General features: G+C 42.7%; 1 protein-coding gene across 2 annotated transcripts in view; it reads left to right on the top strand.

Annotated features, from left to right (window-relative positions):
- The window catches only part of CDH11 (cadherin 11), an 82,371-nt gene extending 55,863 nt beyond the window's left edge, over positions 1–26,508 (top strand). For both annotated transcript variants that reach the window (XM_054296202.1, XM_054296201.1), the window contains exons 2-12: positions 7,094–7,479; positions 9,376–9,670; positions 10,451–10,570; positions 10,965–11,132; positions 13,349–13,536; positions 15,007–15,260; positions 16,437–16,573; positions 16,771–16,892; positions 17,874–17,991; positions 23,689–23,940; positions 25,199–26,508. In XM_054296202.1, coding sequence (XP_054152177.1) covers positions 7,261–7,479; positions 9,376–9,670; positions 10,451–10,570; positions 10,965–11,132; positions 13,349–13,536; positions 15,007–15,260; positions 16,437–16,573; positions 16,771–16,892; positions 17,874–17,991; positions 23,689–23,940; positions 25,199–25,695 — 2,370 coding nt within the window. In that variant the 5' untranslated portion in view covers positions 7,094–7,260 and the 3' untranslated portion in view covers positions 25,696–26,508. The remainder of the gene's footprint in view (positions 1–7,093; positions 7,480–9,375; positions 9,671–10,450; positions 10,571–10,964; positions 11,133–13,348; positions 13,537–15,006; positions 15,261–16,436; positions 16,574–16,770; positions 16,893–17,873; positions 17,992–23,688; positions 23,941–25,198) is intronic.
- Positions 26,509–27,786: the final 1,278 nt, after the last annotated feature.

A 27,786-nucleotide genomic window follows, 5' to 3' on the forward strand; every position in this document is an offset into this window, starting at 1 on the left:
TGCAACTGAATGTGCTGCAAAGCAGATCTTGATATCATAACGTTATTTTGTGTAAATAAAATGAGGAGCCCTTTTTTGCACAAGTTTGTCATGAAGTCCAAGCTAAAAACTATTCAAAGATTGGTTTGATAATGCAGAACAGTTTAAAATCAAAAATTAATGGAGAGAATTAAGTTAAATGTGCAAGGTACTGATTTCTGGTGGTTTTTCTTGCTTCACAAACAATAAGGAAGAGGTTATCAATTTACTTTATTATGTTATTTTCTTGAAATGACTCAAGAGAACAACATTTTTTCAAAGAGGAAAAAAATAAAATTAAATGTTAAATGTGGGAGACTGTCTGGTTAGGACTGGATAGCTTTCTGTAACAATAACTTTTATCCTTCAAAAATCCTTTCTTATTAATATGCACCAAGTTTCTTGAAAATTGGTAGGCATCAAGGGTTTGCATGGAGAAATCTGCAGGAGGATAAAGATCCGTGGCAGGCTGAGCTCCTCCCACGCTCATCGATGCTCAGGAGAATGCAACCCTTGTGCACAGAACTGTTCCACATCCCTCCCCTCGTGTGTTTCATTAAAACTCCCAGAGTTACCTTTGTGATGTGCCCTAAAGATTAGGCAATATGCCTCGACTGATTGTTGGATCTGGGGAGGTGCTCCCCACCTGCTTTCCATGGGAGTGCTCCTTTCCACAGGGACACTGCAGTGTCCAGGGAAGGGACACTGCAGTGTCCAGGGAAGGGACACTGCAGTGTCCAGGGAAGGGACATTGCAGTGTCCAGGGAAGGGACACTGCAGTGTCCAGGGAAGGGACACTGCAGTGTCCAGGGAAGGGACATTGCAGTGTCCAGGGAAGGGACACTGCAGTGTCCAGGGAAGGGACATTGCAGTGTCCAGGGAAGGGACACTGCAGGGCACTGAGGTTAAACCATGCAAGGAGAGCCCGGGGCTGCTCAGAACAGCCCCAGTGCCCGAGGCAGGGATCTGTGCAGCTGCTGGGAGCCCTGTGGTGCCACATCCCTTGGGGACAGTCCCTGCCCTGCTGGGGACATCACCTGGGCACTGCAGGCCCCTCGCTGCCTCCCAGGGCTCCTCCAGCCGAGCCCCACCTCTGCCTCTCTGCCCAAAACTCTGCCACTCTGAGCTCCAGAACTAATATGATCCAATATTTATTCTGTCATTAAAAAGCTATTCATTTCCTTGTCTGATGATAAAATTATGGTAGAATAAATCCTTCATCTTTTCAGCTAATTCTAATTACAGCTAAAATCTCATTTAGACTGGGAGTTTGCTATGTTTACTTGATACTTTTGCAAAACATTTCAGAACATAATCATCCATTATTATATTGCAACACTGTGATCTTGGCTGCCTTCTGCCAAGTGTATTCCTGAGAACAATTGCTATTTTAATGCATCATCCAGAAGTTATGGCCTAGACAAATCAGAAAAAATTGTTTAGTCTATTATAATTTGGCATATGGTCATTTAATAGCATACAGGAAATCATCATGAACGCTGGGGATTATTGTTGCTATAAAAATAATGAAAGGAATTTAAAGTTGGCTAGACTTCACTTCCGCCACTGCTCTTGTCATTGAAATCATCTCTGCTGCCTCTTCATTTTTCACTGTTGGTGTCTTGGAGCAGTCATTCAGATCTGTGTGAAGCTGTGGGGAGCACACTGACTTTGCAGAGTGGCTGCTTGCAATATGGTTTCCACGTGGACATGGATATGTTATTTTTCAGGTGTTGTGTTCTTGATTGAATTCTCAAATGAACAGCATATTTCCATTAGGAATATTGATAGGTGTTATTTTCTAGCAGTCAAAGAACAGACTCTTCTTATATTAAGATTGAAACTGGTGAGGTTTGCATTAACTACAAGCACACAGCACAGCCATGCTGTCTGTGCAGCTAGAAATGCCCAGCAGGCCTGTTCTCACAATTGTTTAGGGACACATTTTATTTCCATGCAGACATTTTGGTATACACCTCCCCATGCAGGTTGTTTTTTAGAGTGTGGACTAGACTTTTAAATATTTCTCTGTCCTGTATGCATCCAAAGATATTCAGGGATTTCACTGCACTCATGTGCATTGCTAATGAGATGAGGTCTTGTGTGGTGGCTGACTAACTCCTGTTCACCCTTTACCCCTGATAACGCTGTTATTCAGTACCAAAATTGCCTACATTCATCTGTATACAGTTCAAAGGTATGAATGGAATTCCTGCTTTTGAGTACAAGTCCCTCTTGGTTCAGCCAGAGCAGTTTGAGCCCCTCCCCAGGGGCAGCTCCGAGCTCTGCTCAGGCCAGGGCAGCCCCCGGAGTGGCTGGAGCTGGGCCAGGGCAGCTCAGGCTGCAGAGCAGGGCAAGGTTCTGCTGCCCCCAGAGGGTGCTGGCACTGCCCAGGCTGCCCAGGGAATGGGCACAGCCCCGAGGCTGCCGCAGCTCCAGGAGCCTTTGGGCACCAGGGACGGACAGGGGGGATTGCTGGGGGGTCTGGGCAGGGCCAGGGGCTGCATCCATCATCCTGGGGGGATTGCTGGGGGGTCTGGGCAGGGCCAGGGGCTGCATCCATCATCCTGGGGGGATTGTTGGGGGGTCTGGGCAGGGCCAGGGGCTGCATCCATCATCCTGGGGGGATTGCTGGGGGGTCTGGGCAGGGCCAGGGGCTGCACCCATCATCCTGGGGGGATTGCTGGGGGGTCTGGGCAGGGCCAGGGGCTGCACCCATCATCCTGGGGGGATTGCTGGGGGGTCTGGGCAGGGCCAGGGGCTGCGTCCATCATCCCTGTGGGTCCCTTCCCACTCAGGATATTGTACGTTTCCATGAAACTTGGGATCCACTATGCTCAAGGAAGTGGGAAACAGCTTTTCTTACAGATTTGTTAGGAAAATTTGGGATTTCAAAATGATACCTTGCGCAATTCTAAATAATAATGTAAAAAAAAAAAAAATCAGGGTGTTTGTCGATTAACCCGAGCCAGCAATTGAGCACCACACAGGCACTGCTCACTCCCTGCTACTCCCCAGGAATGGGGCAGAGATTTGGGACAGTAAAAGTGAGAACATTCATGGGTTGAGATAAAGATAGAAAAGGAAGAAATTAGTGATAACAGCCAGGAAAGGATTTGAATATACAATACAAGTGATGCACACTGCAGTTGCTCAGCACAACTCCAACTTCAGTGTTACCAGCATCATTCTCCACCTAAATACAAAGCACACCACTGGAGCAGCTTCCAGGAGGAAGGTTAACTCTGTCCCAGTGTTGCAGTTTGATCAGCTGCCCACTGAGACTGGCTTTGCTGCAGTTGAGGATTGTAACCTATGGGCAGAGATACCCAAAGGTCTCAAAGATTGTGACTTTTAAAAAAGGCTGCAACCTTTAATGGCAAATCAGTCTGACAAATCTGTGCATCTGAATCCAAGTGCTGCACACAGAATTCTCAGGTGCTCGCTGGAGCAGCAGCCCAGCAGCTGCAACAATTGCCATCCTCACATTTGTATTCCAAACTCTCAGTCTTATGAGGTATTTTTCCCCAAGAGAAAAAGGAATTGCTTTATAAATTGTTTAGCTGTTTTTCCATGTTTTCTGCTTTCTTCCTTTCTGTAGAAGGAAACTGTAGGCTTTCAGCAGCTGAATTAATGTTGAAATGTTTGAAATGTTTTAAGTAGATTGTTTGGAAAATAAAGGAAGGAAAAGAGAGATTTGGAGTTTTTTGGTTTTTTTGGTTTTTTTTTGTTAAAAGCTATTGCTTCATTTTTTAATGAAGTTCATTTTAGCTTTAACTTAAGAACATCTCGTGCACCTAATCTTTTAGAATACAAGTAGTTTATGAAAATCCAGACTGTGGCTGGTTTGAATTTAAGTAATTTCACAGGCTTCAGTGGGAGCCTGTTGATTTATGCTATTTTAGGTTTTCTGGGGATAGGAGTCAGAGGTTTTACTGCTGCAGGGAACATCATGTGAGCGAGCAGAGCATGAACTCCAGGAGGGGAGAAGGGGCAGGAGGAGGCCAGGGCCACGCTCTTGCAGCTCCAGCTTTCCTGGCAGCCTCACCTGGGGGTCACTGCCTGCAGAGCCAGCTTGGAACTGCTGCCAGCACAGAGCCCTTTGCCTTTATAGCCCAAAGCAGAAGCAATTGCTCCAAACAGCCCAAGGGACTGGTTTTTAGCCCCAGAGGAGCCTGACTCAGCCAGAACCCCCTGCCCTGGGCTGAGCCCAGCGTGGGCAGCAGGGAGGGGATTCTGCCCCTCAGGTGAGACCCCACCTGCAGAGCTGCCCCAGCCCTGGGACCAGCACAGCCAGGAGCTGGAGCTGCTGCAGAGAGCCCAGAGGAGGCTCCAGGATGAGCAGAGGCATGGAGCAGCTCTGCTGGGAGGAAAGGCTGGCACAGCTGCCATTGTTCACCTGCACAGGAGAAGCTTTGGGCTGAGCTCAGGGTGGCCCTGCAGGGCCTGGAGGAGCTGCAGGAAAGATGGAGAGAGACAATTGCCAAGGGCTGGAGAGACAGGAGCCAGGGAATGGCTGCCAGTGCCAGAGGGCAGGGCTGGGTGGGATCTTGGGAATGAGGAATTGTTCCCTGGCAGGGTGGGCAGGCCCTGGCACAGGGTGCCCAGAGCAGCTGGGGCTGCCCCTGGATCCCTGGCAGTGCCCAAGGCCAGGCTGGACACTGGGGCTGGAGCAGCCTGGGACAGTGGGAGGTGTCCCTGCCATGGCAGGGGTGGCACTGGGTGGGATTTAAGGTCCATTCCAGCCCAAACCATGCTGAGCTTCTGGGATTCTCTGAAGTGGTGGATGAGGAAGAATAGGCTTTTTTAGCTTGAAGACATGGAGCCTTATTGCTTCATCTCTGTACTTGTAGAGGATAAAACAAAAGATAACAAAGAAGTTTGCTTTAAATCCTTGTTAGTAAATAAGCATGGATCTGTGATTAACATTTTGTTTCCAGCACTTCACACTTGAATAGCTGATAATAAGCAGTGTATGTATCAGCTTGACTCTGCCATTCTGGTTAAGCAGCTTTAAAAAGTGTTTACTGGTTTACATAACAGCATTGAGGAGTTGGGAAGAGTGGGGGGATTTGTTTATTTATCTCTGTAGCTGATATCATTCTGTGATGCTAATGATGAATGACTGTCAGTGAGTTTAATTTGCAAATGCACCCCAAGTCTATTAACATAAGAAGTTTATTTACAGCTTTTAGGTTGGGTTTTTGGTGGTTTTTTTTTTTTTTTTTTTTTTCACAGCAGGTTTAGAAATGCACAGCTGTCCAGGAATATCTTCCTATTCCATGTTTGGAGTATGTAAGTTCTTTATAACATTCCAGGAACCCAATCCCATCTAACTACTGCACATGAGTGATCCCTACAGCACAAATCCCATCCTTTTCTATCCCTATGCAAAGCTGGGTGCAAAACAAGCATCCAAATTAGGTGAAATCTCAGTTTCCACACCATTTATGCCTTTCATTGTTTTTACCCCTCAGCAAGATGGAGACATGAAATGGAGACATGAAACCACAGACCTAATGCTCTACTCTTCACGCACATACATTGTGTCAAAATAGAAGCATTTTCCTGAGCAAAATCATAGGGATTGTTTTCCTTTGTATGTCTTCCATGTTGGTGTGAGTAATCTGTAATGTGTCATCATGTAACAATAGGAAAATGCCAAATGGATACACCAAATCCATTTAATAAATATGCTTGGGAAAGCCAGACTACATTTGCATCTATGTATGAGAATGTCATTTCATTCATTATGCTGTAGTTAGTTTGGTGCTGTGATTTCAGTTTTCAGTAAAATAAAATTGAAAGCTAATCTTTTTTGAGGAAATAAACCAATATATTTCATTCCTTATTCATGAACCCCTGCCAGCCAATGTATTTTTATGTAACTGTAAAAGGAATGTGGAAGGAGAACATGACTGCTTAGGACGTGAGAAAGACAACCCCAAATGAGTGGGTTTGGGACTGAGATGTTTGTCTGTGGCTGGAGTTACAGAATGTGCTTAGCTTCAAGCTTTTGCCTATATTCACATTTTCTCTGCTGAAAATACCATTAAGATCTCCCTACTTCACATTTAAAAATCATTGTTTTACAGTTAATGGTGGTACATATTTATATATTTGCCTGTACAAATATAACATCAAGCTTTTTATCTGTATCTTGCAGAAGAGTAAAGTGAATCACACCAAAAACTAAACCAAACATTTTAGGGACCTTGTAAAATTTCTTGCTGTGTAAAGATTTAAGGAGAATATGTTGGAAACCCCAGGGATAAGTGGAAGTGGCCTTTGTGATGGATTGAGGGCTGCTTAGTTCAAGTTTCACTGTATAATACAATTTCTCCCTCAAATATTAAATCCGACCTAATGTTTTAAGAAGTATTAGAAAGTAGGAGATCAATGTAATCCTAGTAATTTGACATCCAGGGAAAGTAGAAAAAATAGTTAAATCAATTGTTATCAAAAATATCTGAATGCATCACACTGGCAATCAGTGCTGGTGGTGCCTTGATCCTCAGAGGAGCTTCCAGGGTCTAAATCCAAACTGGAGCTCCTTGGAGGTCTGCCAGCCCCTGCTCCTGCCCAGAAACCAGGGGTGGTTACGTTCAGCATAAGGATGTGTTGATCATGCAAGGGCTGGAGGAGAAATATTGCATTCCTGATAAGTCTTGGGATCTCCCTTGTATCTGGACCTCTGCCTTAGCAGTTTATATCAAAGGCTTATATCTAAGCTCCAAAGAGGGATTAGGTCTAAATTAGGTATTTCTACAGTTACCTTGCATTTTGGGCTAAATCTATTTGAGAAGATCATGAGAAAATATGATTCCCTATCTATCTTTCAACTTCCAGCCACTGAGTGGCCAAACAAGCCAGCCAGGAGATTCTGCAAGGTAGCAGCTGCATGTAGCAAAACATCAAATCTGCTCATTACTCAGGATTTCATCAGCATTGATGTTTTTATTTTAATCTTCTTATCTTGATATTTACCAAGTCCTAGTTTTGTTTTACTAAATAAAAAACCCTACTAGATCCTCAAAGAATTGACGATTTTTTCCATTTTCCCTTCTTCTTGCAGGAACTGAGCTGGGAAGCTGCAGAGCATTAAGGTGATGCGTTTAATGCGTGGTGGCATCCTATGTGCACAAGGGTTGGTGTGAACCTCCCCGGCGGCCCCAGACTTGCTGACTGCCCAGGTGGAAGGGGTGGAATCTCGGATCCTCCCGTGCCTAGGCTCTGACCAGAATGAAGGAGGAGCGCTGTGTGCGGGCGGCCCTGCTGTGCCTGGGGGTGCTGTGCTGCAGCCAGGGGCTGGCAGGGGAGCGCGCCCGGCCCTCGCTGCACGGGCACCGCGACCGGGGCAAGGAGGGACAGGTGCTGCACCGCTCCAAGCGCGGCTGGGTGTGGAACCAGTTCTTCGTCATCGAGGAGTACACGGGGCCAGATCCTGTGCTCGTAGGAAGGGTAAGAAACCATTCCTTTTTCAGCCATTCATTAATATGCTTCATTTCTATTATTTTTGAGGTGGTTTTCTGGTGGGTTTTTTTTTTTGGGGGGGGGGGGGGGTTTTTTTGTTTGTTTGTTTTTTGCTGTTGCCTTTGCGCTTTATAAGCTGCTTCTTCATTTTCTGGTAGATAAGTTTAGATGCTAAGCAAAATACTACCTAGGTCAATACAAATATTTCCATTGACCTCAGCAGTCCTTGAATGAAGGTATGCAGGCTGTTACTCAGCAAAACAGCAAGAACCACGCCAACAACCAGAGCAAAAATATGTCTCAAGAATATCATTCTCAGATCTTTAAAAACAGCAATTAAAATTGAATGTCTAACCCAGAAGCTCAGTAAAATAGGTATCTTTTTATCCTCTCATTTTCAAATTATCAGTAAAATGAAATATATTGAGGTCCATGTATAGAGGAAGGTAAATATCTGTGTGCACGTGTATATGTACACACATCCTGGACTGGTTTTTTATTCTGCTACTGTCTAACACTGGTAAAATATAAACAGGTAAATAAACCAGTATATTTGGCAGTTTCTAAATGAGCAGCAGAATGGTGTTGACTTAACCACAACACAAAAGGAGTGGAGAAACAGGATCAATGTCAGCAAATACCATGCTGGGTATTCTGGTTTAAAATGGTGCAATTTGTAGCTGTCAATATAAAATCAATAAATCTGTAATTTGGCTCAATGTTTCCCCCATTCATCAAACTGAAATGTGCACTGGTTTTGGAATTAAGAATGTTTAGTAAGCATTTGTTGTCTCTTTTATATGAGAGAGGACGTAATTAAAAAATAGTTGGCAATCACAGAATCACACAGAATCACACAGAATCCCAGAATCACTGACATAGGAAAATCCCTCCCAGCCCACAGAGTCCCAGCTGTGCCCGATGCCCACCCTGTGCCCAGCCCAGAGCCCTGAGTGCCACCTCCAGCCCTTCCTGGGACACCCCCAGGGATGGGCACTGCAAACCCCCCTGGGCAGCCCCTGCCAAGGCCTGAGCCCCCTTTCCATGGGGAAATTCCTGCTGTGCCCACCCTGAGCCTGCCCTGGCCCAGCCTGAGGCCGTTCCCTCTGCTCCTGTCCCTGTTCCCTGAGCACAGCCTGACCCCCCGGCTGTCCCCTCCTGTCAGGAGCTGTGCAGAGCCACAAGGGCCCCCTGAGCCTCCTTTGCTCCAGGCTGAGCCCCTGCCCAGCTCCCTCAGCCCCTCCCGGGGCTCCAGCCCCTTCCCCAGCTCTGATCCCTGCTCTGGACACCCCCAGCCCCTCCATGTCCTTCCTGAATGGGGAGGCCCAGAACTGGACACAGCCCCGAGTGTGGCCTCAGCAGTGTCCCCAGGACACGGGACAGTCACTGCTCTGGTCCTGCTGGCCACATTGTACTTGCTACAAGCCAGGGTGCCCTTGGCCTTCTTGCACACCTGGGTGCAGCTGGACTCATTCATTTATCACACAACTCATCCCCTTTGTTATTTAACAGCATTTTACATGCAACCCAGTAGAACATGGCTCACTGAAGTGTACAAAAGCTTTGTAAAAATTACTCCTCCTACCAACTTCATGCGAATAAAGAACCTGCTATAAGCATCTTTTTGTGTATTTTCTTCCTTCAATCTGAAATTTTGGGTTTAGCAGAGCCCTGCATGAGACAGGAGGCATGTCTGGGCTGGCACTGCCCTGGATGCAGGGTACCTGTGGTCACAGCATGTCCCTGAGTGTAGATTATTGCCTGATGGAAGCCACAATTGTTGAAAACTGTGAAATGATAGCAATTCTGCATTTCTTTGTTTTATAAACACATCCAGGAAATATGTGCCCTGTTGTTAAGGTGTGTCTGTTTCTCCTTTTGTAGCTTCATTCAGATATTGATTCTGGAGATGGAAACATTAAATACATTCTCTCAGGTGAAGGAGCAGGAATCATTTTTGTTATTGATGACAAATCAGGGAACATCCATGCAACCAAGACACTGGATCGGGAGGAGAGAGCTCAGTACACCCTGACAGCTCAGGCTGTGGACAGGAATACAAACAGACCTTTGGAACCCCCCTCTGAATTCATTGTCAAAGTTCAAGACATAAATGACAACCCACCCGAGTTTCTCCATGAAAATTACCATGCCAATGTGCCCGAGAGATCAAATGTAGGTGAGTACTCAGAAGGGCACTGCCCTTGTGGAAGGTGCTGCACTCTCAGGATATCTTGGCTTTATTTCATTCCTATTGTCAAGGATTCAGGGAAGTAAAATTTACTTTTGTGTTCAGCCAGTGATTCACTTGATGTATTTAATCTGCTGCCCAAATCAAACCCCGCACAGCTCCTAACTGGGAGACCTAGAATAGAATAGAACTATTTTTCCTAGAATAGAACTATTTTTCCTCCTAGGAAGGAGCAGAAGAGTCCCCTGGAATTTATGGAGTGTGAATCCTCTGGGGTAAACACAAAGATCATTCCTTTGGCAGAGCTGTGTAATAAAGCTGGGAAGTTACTGCCTCACCAACTATTCCATTTTCATCTCCTGTTTGAGCTTGTGTCTGTCTGAGAGATTTCTACAGGAATGATTTGTCTGAAACTTACTGAGAAAAATGTAAAGGAAAACTCTATTGTTTGGCTGTCTAACAACAAAAGCAATATAAGGCTTAAACTACTGAGGGGAAAAACCATAACAGTGCAGGGTGACTGCTGACTTTTATATCTTCACTGGTTAGAACATTAATCCACATCACAGCTGGTGACAGATCTTTTTGGATCATACAAGTATATTTTGCCACATAGAAATTGTAAAGTAGTTTTGATTTTCGTTTACTAAACATGGAAATAAAAAATTTTAGGGATAGCTCTGCTGTGTGTCTGAAAGCATCTCTGCATGATCCTTCCAGACGTGTTCGCCTCTGACTCTCCCTCCTGTGTCTGCTCTCCATTTTTAGGTACATCAGTTATTCAGGTAACAGCTTCAGATGCTGATGACCCTACCTATGGGAACAGTGCCAAGTTGGTTTACAGTATCCTTGAAGGTCAGCCCTACTTCTCAGTGGAGGCTCAAACAGGTATTGTCAAACAGTTTATTTGAGTGCACCTCATGACCAGAGTGCATCAATGAACTGCATGTACTGGCTGGGCACAGCTGCTGCTGTGTCTGAGCACATCTTCCTGCTCTGCTGCAGGTTGGTCTCCTGCATCTGCTGGAGCTCCTGCACCAGAAAGCTGATGCTGTTTCTGGGTGTTCTGTGTGCTGTATGATTGAAAGGCTGTTTCTGTGCTCAGCTGTAATTCTGCAGGCCTGTCCTCTGGGTGGAATATTGGGGCTGCTTTCCGCACAGCAGTGCTCAGGGAAAGCAGAACCTCCACCATCACTGCAAATATTGCTGTGTTTAATGCACTCCAAAGGCAGCAGCCAGATTTTCATTAAATCTGTGTTTGGCACCTTCCTCGTGCCTGCAGGAATCATCCGAACTGCCCTTCCCAACATGGACAGAGAGGCCAAGGAGGAGTACCACGTGGTGATACAGGCCAAGGACATGGGAGGACACATGGGAGGCCTCTCAGGGACAACCAAAGTGACAATTACGCTTACAGATGTCAATGACAACCCACCAAAGTTCCCACAGAGTGAGTACCAACACAGTCCTTCTCCCATCTCCTACCAGGACCCATGTTTGTGAAGTATCAGACACACCCAAGGCTTGAAGAGGCAATAACTGATGGATTATTGCACCACACGTGAATAAAGAAGTTGTGGCTGGTAAAATATGTAACTTTAGTGTCTGGAATATTTGCTTTGTGTTGCAAAGTGAGACATTTTTAGGGCCAGCATTAATTGCAAAGATTCCTGACCCTACACTTCATTTTTGAAGCTACTGGGCCATGCTGTGTAACTTATATGAGCAGAGAGACCTATGTATATATTCTTCAAGACTCACAGTTACCATAACAAAACAAACTAAATTTTGCACAATTACATTTTTAAATTGTTGAAGTGTATTAATGGAGGTCAAATACAGCAATTTTTTTATACCTGAGCAATTTACTTTTCACATATAAAATTAATCAGGGCTGACATTACCAGACTCAGCCTTCACAGCTGGGTGGAAGTACATTAATGGGCCCACACATCTGTTGTGCAGCTCATCTCTGTGTGGGTTTGGGGTTTTTTGAGTGCTGAGCAGACTCACTCAAAGCTGTCTCAGCCCACCGTGTTTCTCCTGTGAGCAGCCCTTCTGACCCTGATGTGTCCTGGCCATGGCCATCCCCCTAACAGCTCTTACAGCTCCTCTTCCAGTGCTGCAGCTCCCTGACTTCTCATGCAAGAGCTGAATGCAAAAATCTGTGCCTGCATTATTTACCCTTCAAAAAGAAAAGGATTAAATGATAAAAAATCAGGTTTCATGTACCTTACAAACAAGCCTTTTCCCTCCACATCATAACCTGGACACCAGGATACAATATTTTGTTAATTCCATCAAATTATGATTTTTTTTCATGAATTGAAGCCTCTCACTGAGTGTTTTGCAAGAACATGTTAAATTATCAGAAACGTCCAAAAGCAGTTCCTCTACTTAATCATTCATCCCCAGGTTAAATCTGATTTGGGAATGTTTTGTAACTCATAACCAGGGTTTAGCTGTCTGTATAAACAGCCAAATGACTGATATTTTCATTCTTATTTTCCTTTTTTCTGTTGTTGTTTTTTTTTTGTTTTTGTTTTTAATGTTCATTGCTCAAGCTGATAATGAGTTATATGCTTAAATTTTGGGTTCTTTGTGACTGGAGTTAATGACCTATTTCAATGACATGTGGCAATTGTTTTTATGGGTAATGAGCCAAGTCCCTGCCTGGTGTAAGTCTCCTAATGTTCCTAGGGTGCCCACGGAGCAAAGAAGAGCAACTACAAAGGGGAATAAATTAGATTATTTTGTTTCATCATCCCCCTTTTTTTTTTCCCTCTCCAGTTTTTTACTGCTGATGATGTGGCAGAAAATGCTGACATAGATTTATCTATTTAGGATCAGGTTATGTTATCTGAACTCTGGAAGTGGATGGAAAGTTCTGGAATCAGTAGTGCCTAAAGGACAACTGTTGGAGAGATATTTATCCAGGAACAGTGTTGCTCTTCTCTGGTGTCCCTGAATACCCAGGGAAACACCTGTGGGATGTTTGGGGATGGTTTTCCTATTGGAGCTTGCCATGGGAAAGCCATTTTTTGTTTGGCATGAAATCACATACAAATTGGTGCATACTCTCTGTGGTGTGAAATTTTAATAGTCACAGTTGCTCTACACTCACACTCCAAATTCAAGCCATAGAAAGCAGCAGATTTATACTTTAGCCAGCACAGCAGACAGGATTTATCCAGTTCACTGTATCTAATTTATGGCTCTTGAATGAATGGGCAGAAATGAGAAAGAGAGATGAAGGTTTTACCATGACTCATGTGAGAGAGTTTTCCTTCCATTTTTGTAATAACATCTCTGCTATCGATGGTAACCTTGATGCCACAACAATTGCTGCATTCTGGGTGCCTGGCTGTCCTTTTAAGCCCCTCCCTGAGCAGAGGGGTAACAGGGAGGAGGTCATGTTCTACACATTATCCATGTGGGTTAAGTTTTCACAGCTGACTTGCTGCTCAAAGCTCTTCAGAACAAAACAGAACACAACAGAACACAACACAACAGAACACAACACAACCCAACAATCCTCCACGGGGGTGACAATGCCAAAAATCGCTGTGTTTATTGGAGCTCCCAAGTTCAAAGAGTAAAGACCCAAGTGGGGAGCCCCTGCTCACTCGGGGCACACGCCTGTTGTCCCTGTGCTCCCTGGCCCAGGTGTGTACCAGATGTCGGTGTCGGAAGCAGCTGTCCCAGGAGAGGAAGTGGGGAGAGTGAAGGCCAAAGATCCTGACATTGGGGAGAATGGCTTGGTGGCTTACAGCATCATCGATGGAGATGGCATGGACATGTTTGAGATCACCACAGATTATGAGACTCAGGAAGGGGTTGTGAAGCTTAAGAAGGTGAGTGATGCCTACTGCTATGTAGTGTTTTTTGCTGACAGAATATTTGGTAATAATGGATTGCACCTAAGCTAAAATATTACTAAATGCAAATTTCACTTAATTAATTTTTCAAGGTGTGATTAACTCTTAATATTCCATTTCCCCATTAGCTGAATTGGAATGGAAGAAAATAACCAAGAAGAGTTACATAAATACTGTACAGTGGATTAATTGCACAAACTAAATGAATTCATAATAAAAGTCACGGTAAAATACGATGCCATCAGCTTCATTGTTAATGAAGTTTTGCCTAGTGCTGATAAGTAGCAGACATTCACTGTTGCTTTATGTTCAGTCTGAAAAGCCTCATACCCTATAGTTTGAATTCTTCAGCTGTGCATTGTCCACAATAGTGTTTTGAAGGAGTCACAGGCTATGGGAAAAGCAGCAGAGGGGATTTCACACACAGCCCGTCAGCTGAGCTTTGAAAGCGTTATCAAATTAATTTTAAATTGCAAATTACAGAACATAAAGTCTTACTATTATGGAAGCATTATCATTTTGCCTTTTGTATCTTTGAGCTATTTATCTCTCTTGAAGATAATCAGAAATCAAAGGAGAAGGCCTGGTCAACTTCTGGTCAACCCTGCCCTGCCCTTTAGGGCAGCCCATCAGGAAGGGACCCAGAGGTCTCCTCTGCTTAAAACTGCCCTGGTTTGATTTCTGTCTCTGTCCTAGAGGTGGGAGTGGATTTTTTGTGTGTTTTGAAATGTGGGTGAGCTGTCACTCCACTCTACTGGTGTTAACATACTTTGAGAATTGTGATTGGCACCTGTGTGATCATTTTGAGGTGCAACCCTGCAGCTGCTTCATGCTAATGCAGGTACAGAGGTGCTGTGGCTTTAATCAGGCTCCCAAAAGGACTTGTCCCATGGGGCATTATTCCACCTCCCCTTTGGAAAGTGTTATGAGTTTTCTGTGCTGGAAAGAACTGCAGGAATGAAAGCACTCCAAACCATCTTTGTATTTTCTCCACTACCTAAATAATTGAACTCCTCAGTATGCTATCTCATGGTGCACCCAGGAGCACTTGAAACCACATCCACGTGGAATGCCTGCCAACCTGGATAAAGCCAGGCCTCTTGTGGGAGCCCCTTTCCCATCCCTTGCACTTTTGTGCTGCCTAGAAGGCTGGATGGAGACAAAATTCACATTTCCAGTACAGATGATTTCCTTAGTGATACAGCAAGCAAAGAGCAAGACCAAGACTCTGTGGTGATATTTTGAGTGCCTTTCTATGCTGCTCCATACATAGAATGTAGCTCCTTCCATTTGAGTCTTTATGTTTTTAAATACACACATTTCAGTCCAAGCTCGTTGACAGACACTCACCTTTGTTTGATGTCATTGAACACTGGGGTGCTGCCTGCTGCTCTTACAGCCTGGTGTCCCTGACTCTGGAACGCACTGTCCTCTTGTTTCTCACAGACCTTAGATTATGAAACCAAAAAGTCCTACAGCCTGAAGGTGGAGGCAGCCAATGTCCACATTGACCCCAAGTTCATCAGCAACGGGCCCTTCAAGGACACGGTGACAGTGAAAATAGCAGTGGAAGACGCTGATGAGCCACCAGTGTTTTTGAAGCCAAGTTACATTTTCGAAGTACAGGAGAATGCAGCATCTGGTACTGTGGTTGGAAAAGTACATGCCAAAGACCCGGATGCTGCCAACAGTGCTATAAGGTTTGCTGGATTTCCTGTTTCCTTCTGAGCATTAGCATGTGGAATTGTTAGGCGAGTTCTGAAGACAGTGCGACAGATCTACAGACACCCAGAATATCGAAAGTTTAACCATCCAGCATTGTTTATGTGCCTGTTCCACAAGCTGCCAGTTTCTCAAAGCCTGTATCATACTATGTCTAATTCAAATATACTTAAGGGCATCTATTCTAAATTAAATTTTCCACAAATATCTTGTGCTGTTATCACAGTATGGATTTTTCTCATCATATCAAAGTCTAAGATGTAGATTAGGGATTGGGCTGGGTAATTGTTAAGTGTTAATTATTAAAGACAAGCCCACACAGGCCCCTACTTTCTGCAGTTATGTTGGATCGTCTTGGAATCACAGACTCATGGAATGGTTTGGGCTGGAAGGATCTTAAGGTTCATTCCTTTCCACCCCTGCCATGGCAGGGGCACCTCCCACTGTCCCAGGCTGCTCCAGCCCCAGTGTCCAGCCTGGCCTTGGGCACTGCCAGGGATCCAGGGGCAGCCCCAGCTGCTCTGGGCACCCTGTGCCAGGGCCTCCCCACCCTCATAGTAAAGAATTCTTATATTATAATAGCTTTCTATTAATTTAATTTTATTTGCCATGTTCTCAGTGTAACTTAAATTATGAAGACCTCTTTTGTGGGTATACTTAACATTTCAAAGAATTTCAACGTGAAGTTATGAAAGTCAGAGTTGTGTAAAGCTGTACAAATGTGCAGAGAGTGGATAATAGCTGATAAATTGGTATGATCAATTAATATTCCAAGTAAACCAAAGATTGGAAGACTTAAAAGATCATCAAGATTCATATGAAACAGAAGAGAAAAATATCTCAGTAGATATTTTTATCATATTTTATAAGAGAAGAAAATAAAGAATATATTAGAGCTTTGATATAGAGACTTCAAAGACCAGCATTTTCAATTATTACAATCATTCTGATGTACTGTTTTTCTAAATGTAGAAATCAACCAGGTGATTCTCCTTTTAAAGAACACATATCGTCCTTTTGACAATGATGTTGAGGACAACAATAGGTGTACTACTTACAATTATTTAGAAATAATAATTATACAGAACAAATCTGGATGCAGGAAACTCCTAAGTCCTTCAATTCTCTAATTACTGGCTTTCAATCTTTTTTAGATACTCAATTGATCGACACACCGACCTTGAAAGATATTTTGTTATTAATGCAGAAGATGGCAATATCAAGACAATAAAGACTTTGGATAGGGAAGAAATGGCTTGGCATAATATCTCTGTCTTTGCAGTGGAAGTCCGTGAGTATTTCGCTGAGGTGTTTGAGAATCAGTGGTACGAATCTGTAATCCTCTAATTGTCTCAGTTTGATAAGCTGCAAGAAATCTCAGCAGAATTACATCAGCATATTTGATCTTTCCTTGGATGCAGCTGGGGATTTGTTTGTCTTGAGGGGTTTTCCTGCTTCTGTCTCATCTCAGTGTTGCCTCTCCCGCAGACAAACAGCACCAGGAAGCCAAAGTTCCCGTTGCAATCAAGGTCGTTGACGTCAATGACAACGCTCCCAAGTTTGCGGCTGCCTACGAAGCCTTTGTGTGTGAGAATGCCCGAAGCAACCAGGTACGGCCTGCCCAGCACCTCCTGTGCCCAGCACCTTCCTTGTTTTCACCACCTCCTTGTTTTCACCACCTCCCTCTGCCCACCATCCTCCCCTGCCCCACCTTCCCTGTGCCCACCACCTTCCTCTGCCCACTGTTTTGTGCCCACCATCTTCCTGTTCCAACTACCCTTCTGTTCCAACCACCTTTCTGTGCCCAACACCTTCACTGTTCCCACCACCTTCCTTGCTCCCCCCACCTCCCTGCACACGCAGCTCTTCCCTTAGGCATTAGCCCAGGTTTGTCCTGTCAGCTCCAATGAGAGGGAGTAAATGAACATTTGTTTTGAGCTTTTGACCAGAAAGCCTTGAGCACCCAGAAAGGCACTTTGTTTCTGAACTGCTATCAGCAGTTATCCGGTGCTTTGTGTATGGAGTGGGATTGGTGTTGCCTGGGAGTACCCACTAGCACAGGGCCAGTGGAGCTGGGGGCAGCTTTCCCACTTGTGAGACTGGTTTGGATATTACAGAAATGGTCAGTGTCTTATGGGAAGAATTGCAGTGCAGTGCCTGTAGAGTCTAGCCAGCAATTTGTTCCTGGCAATCTGTGAGGAAGAGGGGTTAGGATCATAGAGAAATACAGTTCTGCACATGATCTGTGCCTCTGCAGTCAGTGTAGAAGCTTAAAAGAGACTTTCTCAGCTGCTGAGTTTTCTGCAGAATTTTATTTAATCTGTTGTGTTACTATTAACACATATTTGTGTATAAGAATGTTGAAGATGTGTACTTTTACAGCTGTAATTCTGGGGTGGTTAATGCAATAGTAATTAAAGATTGCCTGTTGTAGTTTGGAGTCAGCTCTGTGTTTTTATTTGCTTATATTTGAATTTGAGGGGGGTTCTGCTATTTTACAAGTCTTACTCAAGGGCTGTCTCAGAATGCTGCCTGTATGTGATGTACCCAGAGAAGGAGCTGTTTGTTTACAGAGTGCTTTTCTTTTACAGCAATTTATTACAATTAGTGCTGATGACAAGGATGACTCGGCCAATGGACCAAGATTTATCTTCAGTTTACCACCTGAAATTATTCATAATCCAAATTTTACACTCAGAGACAACAGAGGTTTGTGTGAAGATTATCACTCTACCAGAATCCAAAGAAATGACAAAGTAGAACTAATGGCCAATGTAATGTCATGTAACAGCATTGTCATTAACTTCGGCAGAGTCTTTCTCCAAGATTTAGGGGAGGAAAGAAAAAGCATACAGCTAAAATGCAAGGATGTTCTTGGGAAAGTGGGATGTTTGTTAACTCACTTGAATTTTCTTGAATGCATATTATAAATTACATAATAATACCCAATAGGAAGAATCCACTGCCGTTTTATCTCCCAGGAAGAGGATAAAAACACTGCCAAACACTCAGTAAATGGAATTGGCAGATCTCCTTGAATTAGAAAACCTAAAATTATGCTGAGACAGCATAAATTATTAGGCTGCTTGTATTTGTTCACCACTGTGCCTGCCAGCTTTTGTAAATTATGGATCACAAGAGATGTGGGCTAGATTCCTAACGGAATCAAATCACTGCCCAGTGCAGGAAATGAATCAGGGATTTGTGCTGTGGAACATACCTGCGCTGGCTGTCTCAGGATCTGCATATCCTGATCCCTTTGTCAGTTTCATATTCACAAAATAAAGTAGAGCTTTGCATTCAGATTGATGGCAAGATGTAATAAATTTGTAAGCAAAAATCGTCAGGCCTGGGTAAGTGTCAAAATTCAATTGATCACAATATAATAACATCAGTAACCTGAACTTGCCAGAGGCTGAGGGAAGCAGAGGAAATGGGAAAACTGAAAAAAAAAAGACAGGTTTGGCCATTATATGTATTTATTCCATTTATTTAATTATATTTGGATTATTTTTTTTTTTTTTCATTTTCAAATGTTCATTTTTTATTTCCCTTCACAGGGAAAAAAACTGTTTCAGCTTCTAAGGAATTGGTTTTGATTAGTAAGCTTTAATGTTTGAAGGAAACTTGACTGTTTTCTGAAAAGTAAAACTTGGTTGAACTGGCTTAAATAATGAATCCAAGAGTACCAGAAATACAAAAGGCAACACAATCCAGATACATGATTTCAGTAAAAACTGCTCTGTTGAGGCACACTTTATATCTCTCTCCTCATCTGAAGGGAGTGTAATTATCATCAGAGTTCCCAAACAAAATCTCTGTTATTCCTGACTGATCAAAGTAATACTGTTGCCTGGTGCTTGACACTTGTACATACATAAGCAATTCATAAAGGAGCCAGTGCAGGGCATATATTTATTCTCTTTAAAGTAGTAAAACACAAGTTTTGAAAAATTCATGGGTGTATTTTTAGAAAGGAGTAAATAAGCATGTATTCTTTGCTTGAGACCCAGAGGCCAAGGCTTGCTATAAAATACATTTTATGGTCACCACATCAAACTGAAATTAGATTAGATTTTATAATCTAGCAGAGGAAGCACAGCTCAGAGTGGAGATACTCTGAGTGGTATTATGGTTCCTGACTCCAGCCAATCCCACTCATCCTTCATTGCCATTTGCAGCAAAATTTGTTACGGACAAAATTAACTCAGATAGAATGTGTTGTAGTTGAAATTATTATGTCAGTTTAATATAAGGTTTCTACCTGACAATAATGCAAAAGGTTATTTCAAGAAGATAATATTGAGGGATTGAATCTTCCCATATAATTTTCTTTTTGGGAAATTAATAGTCTGAGGAAATTCATTCATTTCCATCCTTTTTTTCCTTCATTTTGTTCAATCCTCAGTGTAATTATGTTATTAATTTACATATTCTTGTGAGTTTTTTAAAGTAAGTTATACTAGAACAAAGTAAAAAAGTTAAAATTCTGTGTACTCCCATATAAAAAAACTTCTTAGGGAGAATGTGTGACCATTTGCAAGTCAAATAATGTCCATGGTCATTCAAAGTTGTTTTTACAGTTATAAGTCAGAGTATTCTATAAGCCGTGCCACAGCTTTCAGAGGGAATTGCTACTTTCAGAGAAAAATGGCTTTATTAACTGTGGAGAACAGTTAATGAAAACTCCAGTGTTTGGGCCTATTACAGAACTTTAAAGTGCATACAGTCTCATAATTATCATTTAATAGAGTTTCTTTTTACCAGCTCCTGAAAGTAATCACATATTGCAGTAATCCAAAAAAGCATAATCACGTTCTACATCCTATTAATAGCCCACTGTGTTACCAAGTCTTCAGCTGAGCCCATCTCCCATAGAAAACATGAGATAATGGCTTAGCCCACGCTGGGATAAAACACAGAATTACTTTTGCACTGTTTCCCTATATTATAGCTCATAAACAAACAGCACTGTCTGCCCGGGCTCTGCTCAGTTCCGCTCCCACTGAATTCAGGCCTTCAAAACAGCAGCAGAGGCTCGTGGCACTTCACAGCAGAGAGGCAGATTTTGAGTAAATGGATTTCCTGCTTTTGACCCTGCTGGGTCCTGTGCTGAGATGCCCTTTCCTTGAGCTCCCTCAGCATGGCATTACTGGAATGGCTGCAGTCCCAAATTCACAGGTTAGAGCTTTACAGAGCCTGAAATTAAACTTGTGAGCCCCCGAAAATCAGTGACTAGAGTCCACTTTTTAAATTCAAACATGTGCTTCACACTTTTTCAACAAGAAAATTTTGAAACAGACAATCAAGTCACAGGATTTTGTCATGGATTATCCACAGTGATTGCCACTCCTGGTAAGGTAAGGATTTTAGACAGCTGGACCCCTGAAATTGTTTCATTTTCTGACTGAATCAGCACTCACACCTGATATAGGTGATAAAGTTCACACTGCAGTCAACCCCTGTAATCTAGAATCCTCCTTACACAATCTATGTGTTAACAAGCCCCAAAAACTAAGCTACATTTGCCTGTGCACACAGGAAAAATTGGAAATCATCAATAAGATCACCAGAGAAAAAGACAAAAATCAAAGGTCAGAGAGAGCAGTATAAGTATCACCAAGAAATAATGCAATTTTAGCTTCTAATTGTGAAGATTTCATGGAGAGCATAGGGAATCTTCACTTGTAACATCTTTGGATATTGGATAGCCAAGGCAATAGTAGCTGGAAAAATGTGATATATTTTGGGAATGGCCTTGAGATGACTGTTCTTTTCCTTCTTGTGTTGACCCCCATTGTGTTAATTAGGACTGACAGTCAAGTGGCTCCCATATGTGTTAAGTAATAGTTTTAAGCTGGTATTGACATTTACCTTCTGTTGGCTTAAAAAATGCCATTTTACCAGGATTAGAGTTCTACTCCTGGGCCTTGAAAATAATAAAAAAGCAAGGATGAGAATATTAGCTAGGATTATATGTTATCTTTTATCTAGGTAAGAAAGGAGGGGGTTTTTTCCTATAATGGATATTATGTTTCTTCTAAATGTGAGAAGTGAACATAAACAGTAAAAGTTTAAAAATGACCTTTTAGTCTTGATGTATTGTATTCCTTTTTAAACTTTAGTCAGGCATGTTGATTGGATTTTTCTTTTTAAAAATTTATGTTAAACCGAAAATCGGTTCCCATTAAAACGGATAGATCAGCCATTGGATCAAAATCAGTTTTGTTTAGTGTGACTGCAGTGGACCAGGCCATTCTGCATAACAGCTAAATAATTTGCCATGCTTTTCTTATTTTAAATTAGGAATACTATTTCAGCCAACAAAACATAAGAAAAACAAAATATATGATAAAAAAATGCATAGCCAAAGACTATATGTAGTAATATATGGTATTGTCATTCCTTACACATTGCCGTGGCAGCCTCGAGGCAGCTGTAGCTCAGCCCCCCTGTTATTAGTTCAAGTTAGCTGATAGGTTAATAGATATTAGATGTTGCATTCCTATTTGTACCAAATTGTTACGAGCCCAATAAAGTCCTAAAATAAGGCTTTTGTCATGCAGACATTGATGTCACCAAGGTCCCGTAAAAAATTGTGCCTCAAAGTTTAGATGGCATGTAAACATTCAGGAGATGAGGAGGACTCTGAGGGAGACACCTCCAACAGGCACAAGTAATAAACAATCAGATCTTTATCAGTGTCTCTGTCCTTAGCAAATGTGACATTGTGCAGAGAAGTTAACAAGCTCCTTTCCACCCAGCTGTTGTTTTTGTGAGACTCAACAGCAGAAAGCAGCAGTTGTGTCAAGCCCAGGTGGCCATTCAGGGCACCAGGGGTGTGGCTGGCAGGACAGGGGCAGGTATGGGGGATGGATTCATTTGCTGTGTAACAAACAGCTCCTACCTTAAATATTCATCCTTTCTGGTGAAGTTCCTGGGAGAGTCAAGCAGTGCAATCCTCCTCCATCCCATAGATTGACCAAATTTGGGGGCAGTTTCAGACCTTGTCCTACATCGGGGGCACTGCCTGCAAGGGTGCTTAATGCAAGGCAAGAACACTTCTCTTCAGGTATAATTTATTCACAGATTTCCATGGAAATCACAGTGATTAGATCATTATGAGAGGTTTTATGGTTTGCATTATTAAATTCTGGGATTTATGCTGACTCTTCAACAGGAAAACGATTAATCTGCAGAAGCCTGAGGCAGCAGTAAAGTGGGTACCTTAGGAGGTGAACAGCCCTCCCTCAGAAGATAAAAGAACTGCTCTTTTTCCCCTCCCTTTCTGTTATACAGTGAAAAATAAAGAACATAGCAAGCCAGGAAAGGTTGTATGGAATAAATCTTCAATATAAACTGGCTTTTGAAGGTCTGAAAACCATGGATGTGGTTGCTTCACTTTATTTACGTTGGGATGTTTACAACTGTTATAAACTTTGGTTTAGGCTGAGGTGAGAGGCAGGGGAGGGGCACAACAAGGGAGGCCTGTTGGTGTTCTGCTGAGAGCAGGAAGCACAGGCTGCCTCAGCCCAGAGTGTCATCTCAACTGTCCCCTTTCCAAGGCTCTAGCCAGAGGAAGTATGCAGGACCATCCAAAATGTCCTGCACCATGGCAGGTCACCTCTCATGAGGGCAATGGGAACAGAGTTACAGAAATACTGCCAGGAGTTGGACTCATGGGTCCCTGTGGGTCCCTTCCAACTCAGGGTGTTTTTGAGTCTGTGATTTAATTCTTCCTCACATCCACATGATTCAAAATGTGACCAGACATACTGTGCATGTATGATCAAGCTCTCTGAATTATGGCTTTGGAAGTTTGGGTGAAAACCAGATTCTGATAAAACGCTGTTACCTTCAGCATTTCTTGCTGAAAAAACAAGGCTCAAATTTGCTCATACACAGCAAATACTGGCTTTTGCTGTGATGGGAGTCTCATTATCAGAGCCCATTTTGGGACAGCATCTACCATGCTTTTAGATGTGACTCCAAGAACTCATAAGGGAGATACGGGTTTTACCCCTCCATTGAAAGCTTTCATTCTGGAGAGACACTCAAACCAGATCAGAGAGCAATAAGAAGGTCCAGCAATTTGGGTAGTTGAAAAAATATTGTGAATTTCTCAGAAAGTTACAGATACTAAAAGGCGCTATCAGACAGAGATTATCTGTGTTGCTTGTGTTAATTAAAGAATTAAAGCTGAGTGTGGTTCTATATGAATTAAATACAATCTGTAATTGCTCTTAGGTCATTACAAAGGCGGCACTTTCTACTGGTTTATTGTAGAAATTACGCTAAAGCCCCAGAAAATTGAGAGCCTTTGCAGCAAGATAATTTCCTTTTCAATATTGGCTAAGAGCACGACTATGGAAGAATTAACAATGACCCTCTCTCTTCTCCAAGCAGATAACACAGCGAGTGTGCTGGTCAGGCGGGAAGGGTTCAGCCGGCAGAAGCAGGATTTGTACCTCCTCCCCATCGTCATCAGCGACGGCGGCGTGCCCCCGCTGAGCAGCACCAACACGCTGAGCATCCGCGTGTGCGGCTGCGACGGCAGCGGCTCCCTGCTCTCCTGCAACGCCGAGGCCTACGTGCTCAACGCGGGGCTCAGCACCGGCGCCCTCATCGCCATCCTGGCCTGCATCGTCATTCTCCTAGGTGAAAAATGCTCCTTCCGTGCTGCCGCTCTGGGCTTGCGTTAGAAAAGTAATCCTGCCCTCAGCTCCAAGATGGAGAAATGAATCTGAATTTTTTAGCTTTTGTTTTTATAGGGAGTGCTGATCTGCCTGGCTGTGAAAGGCTTTGGGGTGAGCTCAGGGTGGCCCTGCAGGGCCTGAAGGAGCTGCAGGAAAGATGGAGAGAGACAATTGCCGAGGGCTGAAGGAACAGGACCCAGGGAATGGCTCCCACTGCCAGAGGGCAGGGATGGATTGGATATTGGGAATGATGAATTGTTCCCTGGCAGTGCCCAAGGCCAGGTTGGACATTGGGGCTTGGAGCAGCCTGGGACAGTGGAAGGCCCTTGGCAGAGGGTGGCAGTGGGTGAGCTTTATGGTGTCTTCCATCCTAAACCATTCTGGGCTTCTGTGATATCTTCAATAACAAACACCAATGGATTTGTGTAGATGTGCTCAGAGAATGTCCTCCCATGGCCTAATGCCAGCTAATCAGGGACACTGCTTAAAGGAGGTCATGACATACAGTTCTAAGTTTTGTGTTCTTCCCTGGTTGACAAGTTCCTTATTGAGGTCAGCCAGGATTAATGGCCCCTGACAGCTATTTCCCTCAAACCCATCTTGTGTTGAAACCAGATGAGTGACTTGGAAGACCTGCTTTTAAGAAATTGCTGCAAAATATTTCCTGATGATTTGGAAAAAAATTACACAATATTTTCTAATTTCCCTGCAATATTTTATAGCATTTCTTTTTTTTCCATATATTTTATTTTATAGAAATTTGAAGTGAGAATGCAAAACAAACACATCTTTGAAGGTGTTGCATAAAAAAATTCAGTTTTAATGGAAATGACACACTGGAACTAGAGTTAAGCTTTGGGCATACAGGAGAGGATAAAGATTCATCTTTGTTTTGCTGCAGATATTCATGTGCTTGGGCTGCTCAAAGGCAGTGTCACAGTACTCCGCAGCACTTGAGGCCCCACAAACACTTCCCTCGAATTAGTGTTGCAGTAATGAGCAATTAGTAAGAGCACTGGCATGCAGCTCAGACAGAAAGCCTCAGATCAGTGCGTTTGGTTCTGTGTACAAACATCTCTGCTTCTACCTAGCAAGGAGCACTAAAAATGCAGAAGTTTGCAACAATCCAGCAGAAAAGCCAAGGGCTCGGGGACGCAATAATTACTTACAAAGGCGCTGCTGTGTGACGGCGCAGTTTAACCCGTGTTTTGTTTTCCCAGTCATCGTGGTGCTGTTCGTGACCCTGAAGAGGCAGAAGAAAGAGCCCCTGATCGTGTTTGAGGAGGAAGACGTGCGGGAGAACATCATCACGTACGACGACGAGGGCGGCGGCGAGGAGGACACGGAGGCGTTCGACATCGCCACGCTGCAGAACCCCGACGGCATCAACGGCTTCATCCCGCGCAAGGACATCAAGCCCGAGTACCAGTACCTGCCCAGGCCGGGGCTGCGGCCCGCGCCCAACAGCGTGGACGTGGACGATTTCATCAACACCAGGATACAGGAGGCCGACAACGACCCCACTGCCCCTCCCTATGACTCCATCCAGATCTATGGCTACGAGGGCAGGGGCTCCGTGGCTGGGTCCCTCAGCTCCTTGGAGTCAGCAACCACAGATTCTGACTTGGACTACGACTATCTACAAAACTGGGGACCTCGATTTAAGAAACTTGCAGACTTGTATGGCTCCAAAGACACTTTTGATGATGATTCTTAACAATAAAGTTTAAGATTTGGCCTTAAGAACTGTGTCCGAAGTTCTGAAGAATCCAGAGGAAATGTAAACAGGTATTTTTTTAAAAATCAAGAAAAATCTCATTTAAACATTTAAGTTTGACAGAGAGGATTCCGTTGATGAAAAAGGACATGAAAGTGGTAAATACTGTGAAGTACCTTTTCCTATAAAAGGCAAATCTGGAAGCTGGCTGCCAGCTTCACTGAAGGAAAAAACCCACTTAAGATATGAGAAATATTTAAATGAAGGAAAATGCTAAAAGCAAACCTACAAATAAGGGAAATCTTTTACGTGTTATGAACATCAAAATCTTTTATTTCAAAGAAGCTTCCACAAATTAGAAAAGATAACAGTTCTGAGCTGTAATTTCGCCTTAAACTATGGACACTCTATATGGTAGTGCATTTTTAAACTTGAAATATATAATATTCAGCCAGCTTAAACCCATATGATGTATGTACAGTACAATGTACAATTATTATGTCTCTTGAGCATCAAACTTGTTACTGCTGATTCTTGTAAATCTTTTTGCTTATTCTTTCATCTTAAACTAATACGTGCCAGATATAAAAACTCTGTCTTGTTCGGTGGGAGGCACCCTATTTCTATGTCATTTTTAATGTATCTATTTGTACAATTTTAAAATTCTTATTTTAGTATACATACAAATATCAGTATTCTGACATGTAAGAAATGTTACAGCATCACACTTATATTTTATGAACATTGTACTGTTGCTTTAATATGTGCTTCAATATAAGAAGCAGACTTTGAAATAAACTGATTCTTTTTTAATTCTTGTTCTGGTTATTAAGCATATAAGGAAAAACGTAGTGTTTCTAATGTCCCATTTATAGTTCTGACTAATTTACTACAATTGTGACCTTTTAATAGCCTTATTTATTATGTGTTTGTAGTTGGTTTGTTGCCTTGTTAAGTGATTATTTAAAAATCAAGTACATTTTACAAATGTTTTTTAGATTAAAACAAATGTAACGTCTGGTGAACATTTTGTACCCTCTCTATCTACAGCTTGTGGCTGCTCCCAGAACACAGTAAGAATCATCATATAGTCCTACTGTGTTTTCTGGATTAAATTAAGTGTAATATTTTTCAATATTTCCCATGTAATAGCATTTATCTTATATCTTAGAGATTCCCAAGTCTTCATGAGTTTTTGGGTGGGCGGGAGTACTCTGTGCTTACACTTTACTCCAGCCTTGTGAGTTTCCGAATCTGTGCTGAGCTTCTGCAGGTTCTGGAGACTGAAATCTGACCCAGTTTAGCTGTGACTTCCCTAAGGACTCTTCTACCTGAATTACCTTGCCTGAGTAGTAATTAATATTCCGGTACTTAATTCCTATTTTTCCTTTTTTTTTTTTTTTTTTTTTTTTCTGGGAGGGGTGGGGCATGGTTTGTTTGGCTTTTTTTTTTTTTTCTTCTAATTTCCAGTAGAATAGCATCATCTGCAGATAGGGAGACATTTTAATTTGTGATGACAGAAATACAGAATGCTTTCAGAATTGTTCTTTGTAATGCATGTTTTTAATCCAAAAAGGAATCTATAACTTTTTTTTTTTTTTTAAGTATTAGTTCAGAGGAAGCAAGGGATTGGGGTATGTTCTGCACATCAACATCTTCTGCATCTGTGTACAGCTGTACCTCTGCTGAATTTAATATAGTTGGCTGTTTAGGGTCAGAGATCAGCAGCTGCAATATGGGAAGAGGCAATAAATAAAAATTATCTACATTTTCCTACATTTGTTTTACAGACCCTGTCCTTCATTTGCAGTCAGGTACTAAACTGCTTGATCTGAGAGGAAATCTGATTTGTTGGTGTGTTGCTTTTCTGAAGACCCCCCCATATATGTAGTTAGATTAAAATTTAACTCCTAAAAATGATGACTGATGTTTCAGCTCTACATCCCTAACATATTCACTTGTCCCATTATATCCCTATGTTTTATAAGGCAGAGTTTGCTAAATTAGCAGATTTGCTCTACAATGTTTATTGTAATATTTCACTTTATTATACCTGTATGCATTCTATATAATTCTATAGCTTATTATTAA

The sequence above is a fragment of the Melozone crissalis genome, unplaced genomic scaffold (assembly GCF_028551555.1).
Source record: "Melozone crissalis strain CALT ecotype California unplaced genomic scaffold, PUWL_Pcris_2 ptg000007l_1, whole genome shotgun sequence".
In the NCBI taxonomy this organism is placed as follows: domain Eukaryota; kingdom Metazoa; phylum Chordata; class Aves; order Passeriformes; family Passerellidae; genus Melozone; species Melozone crissalis.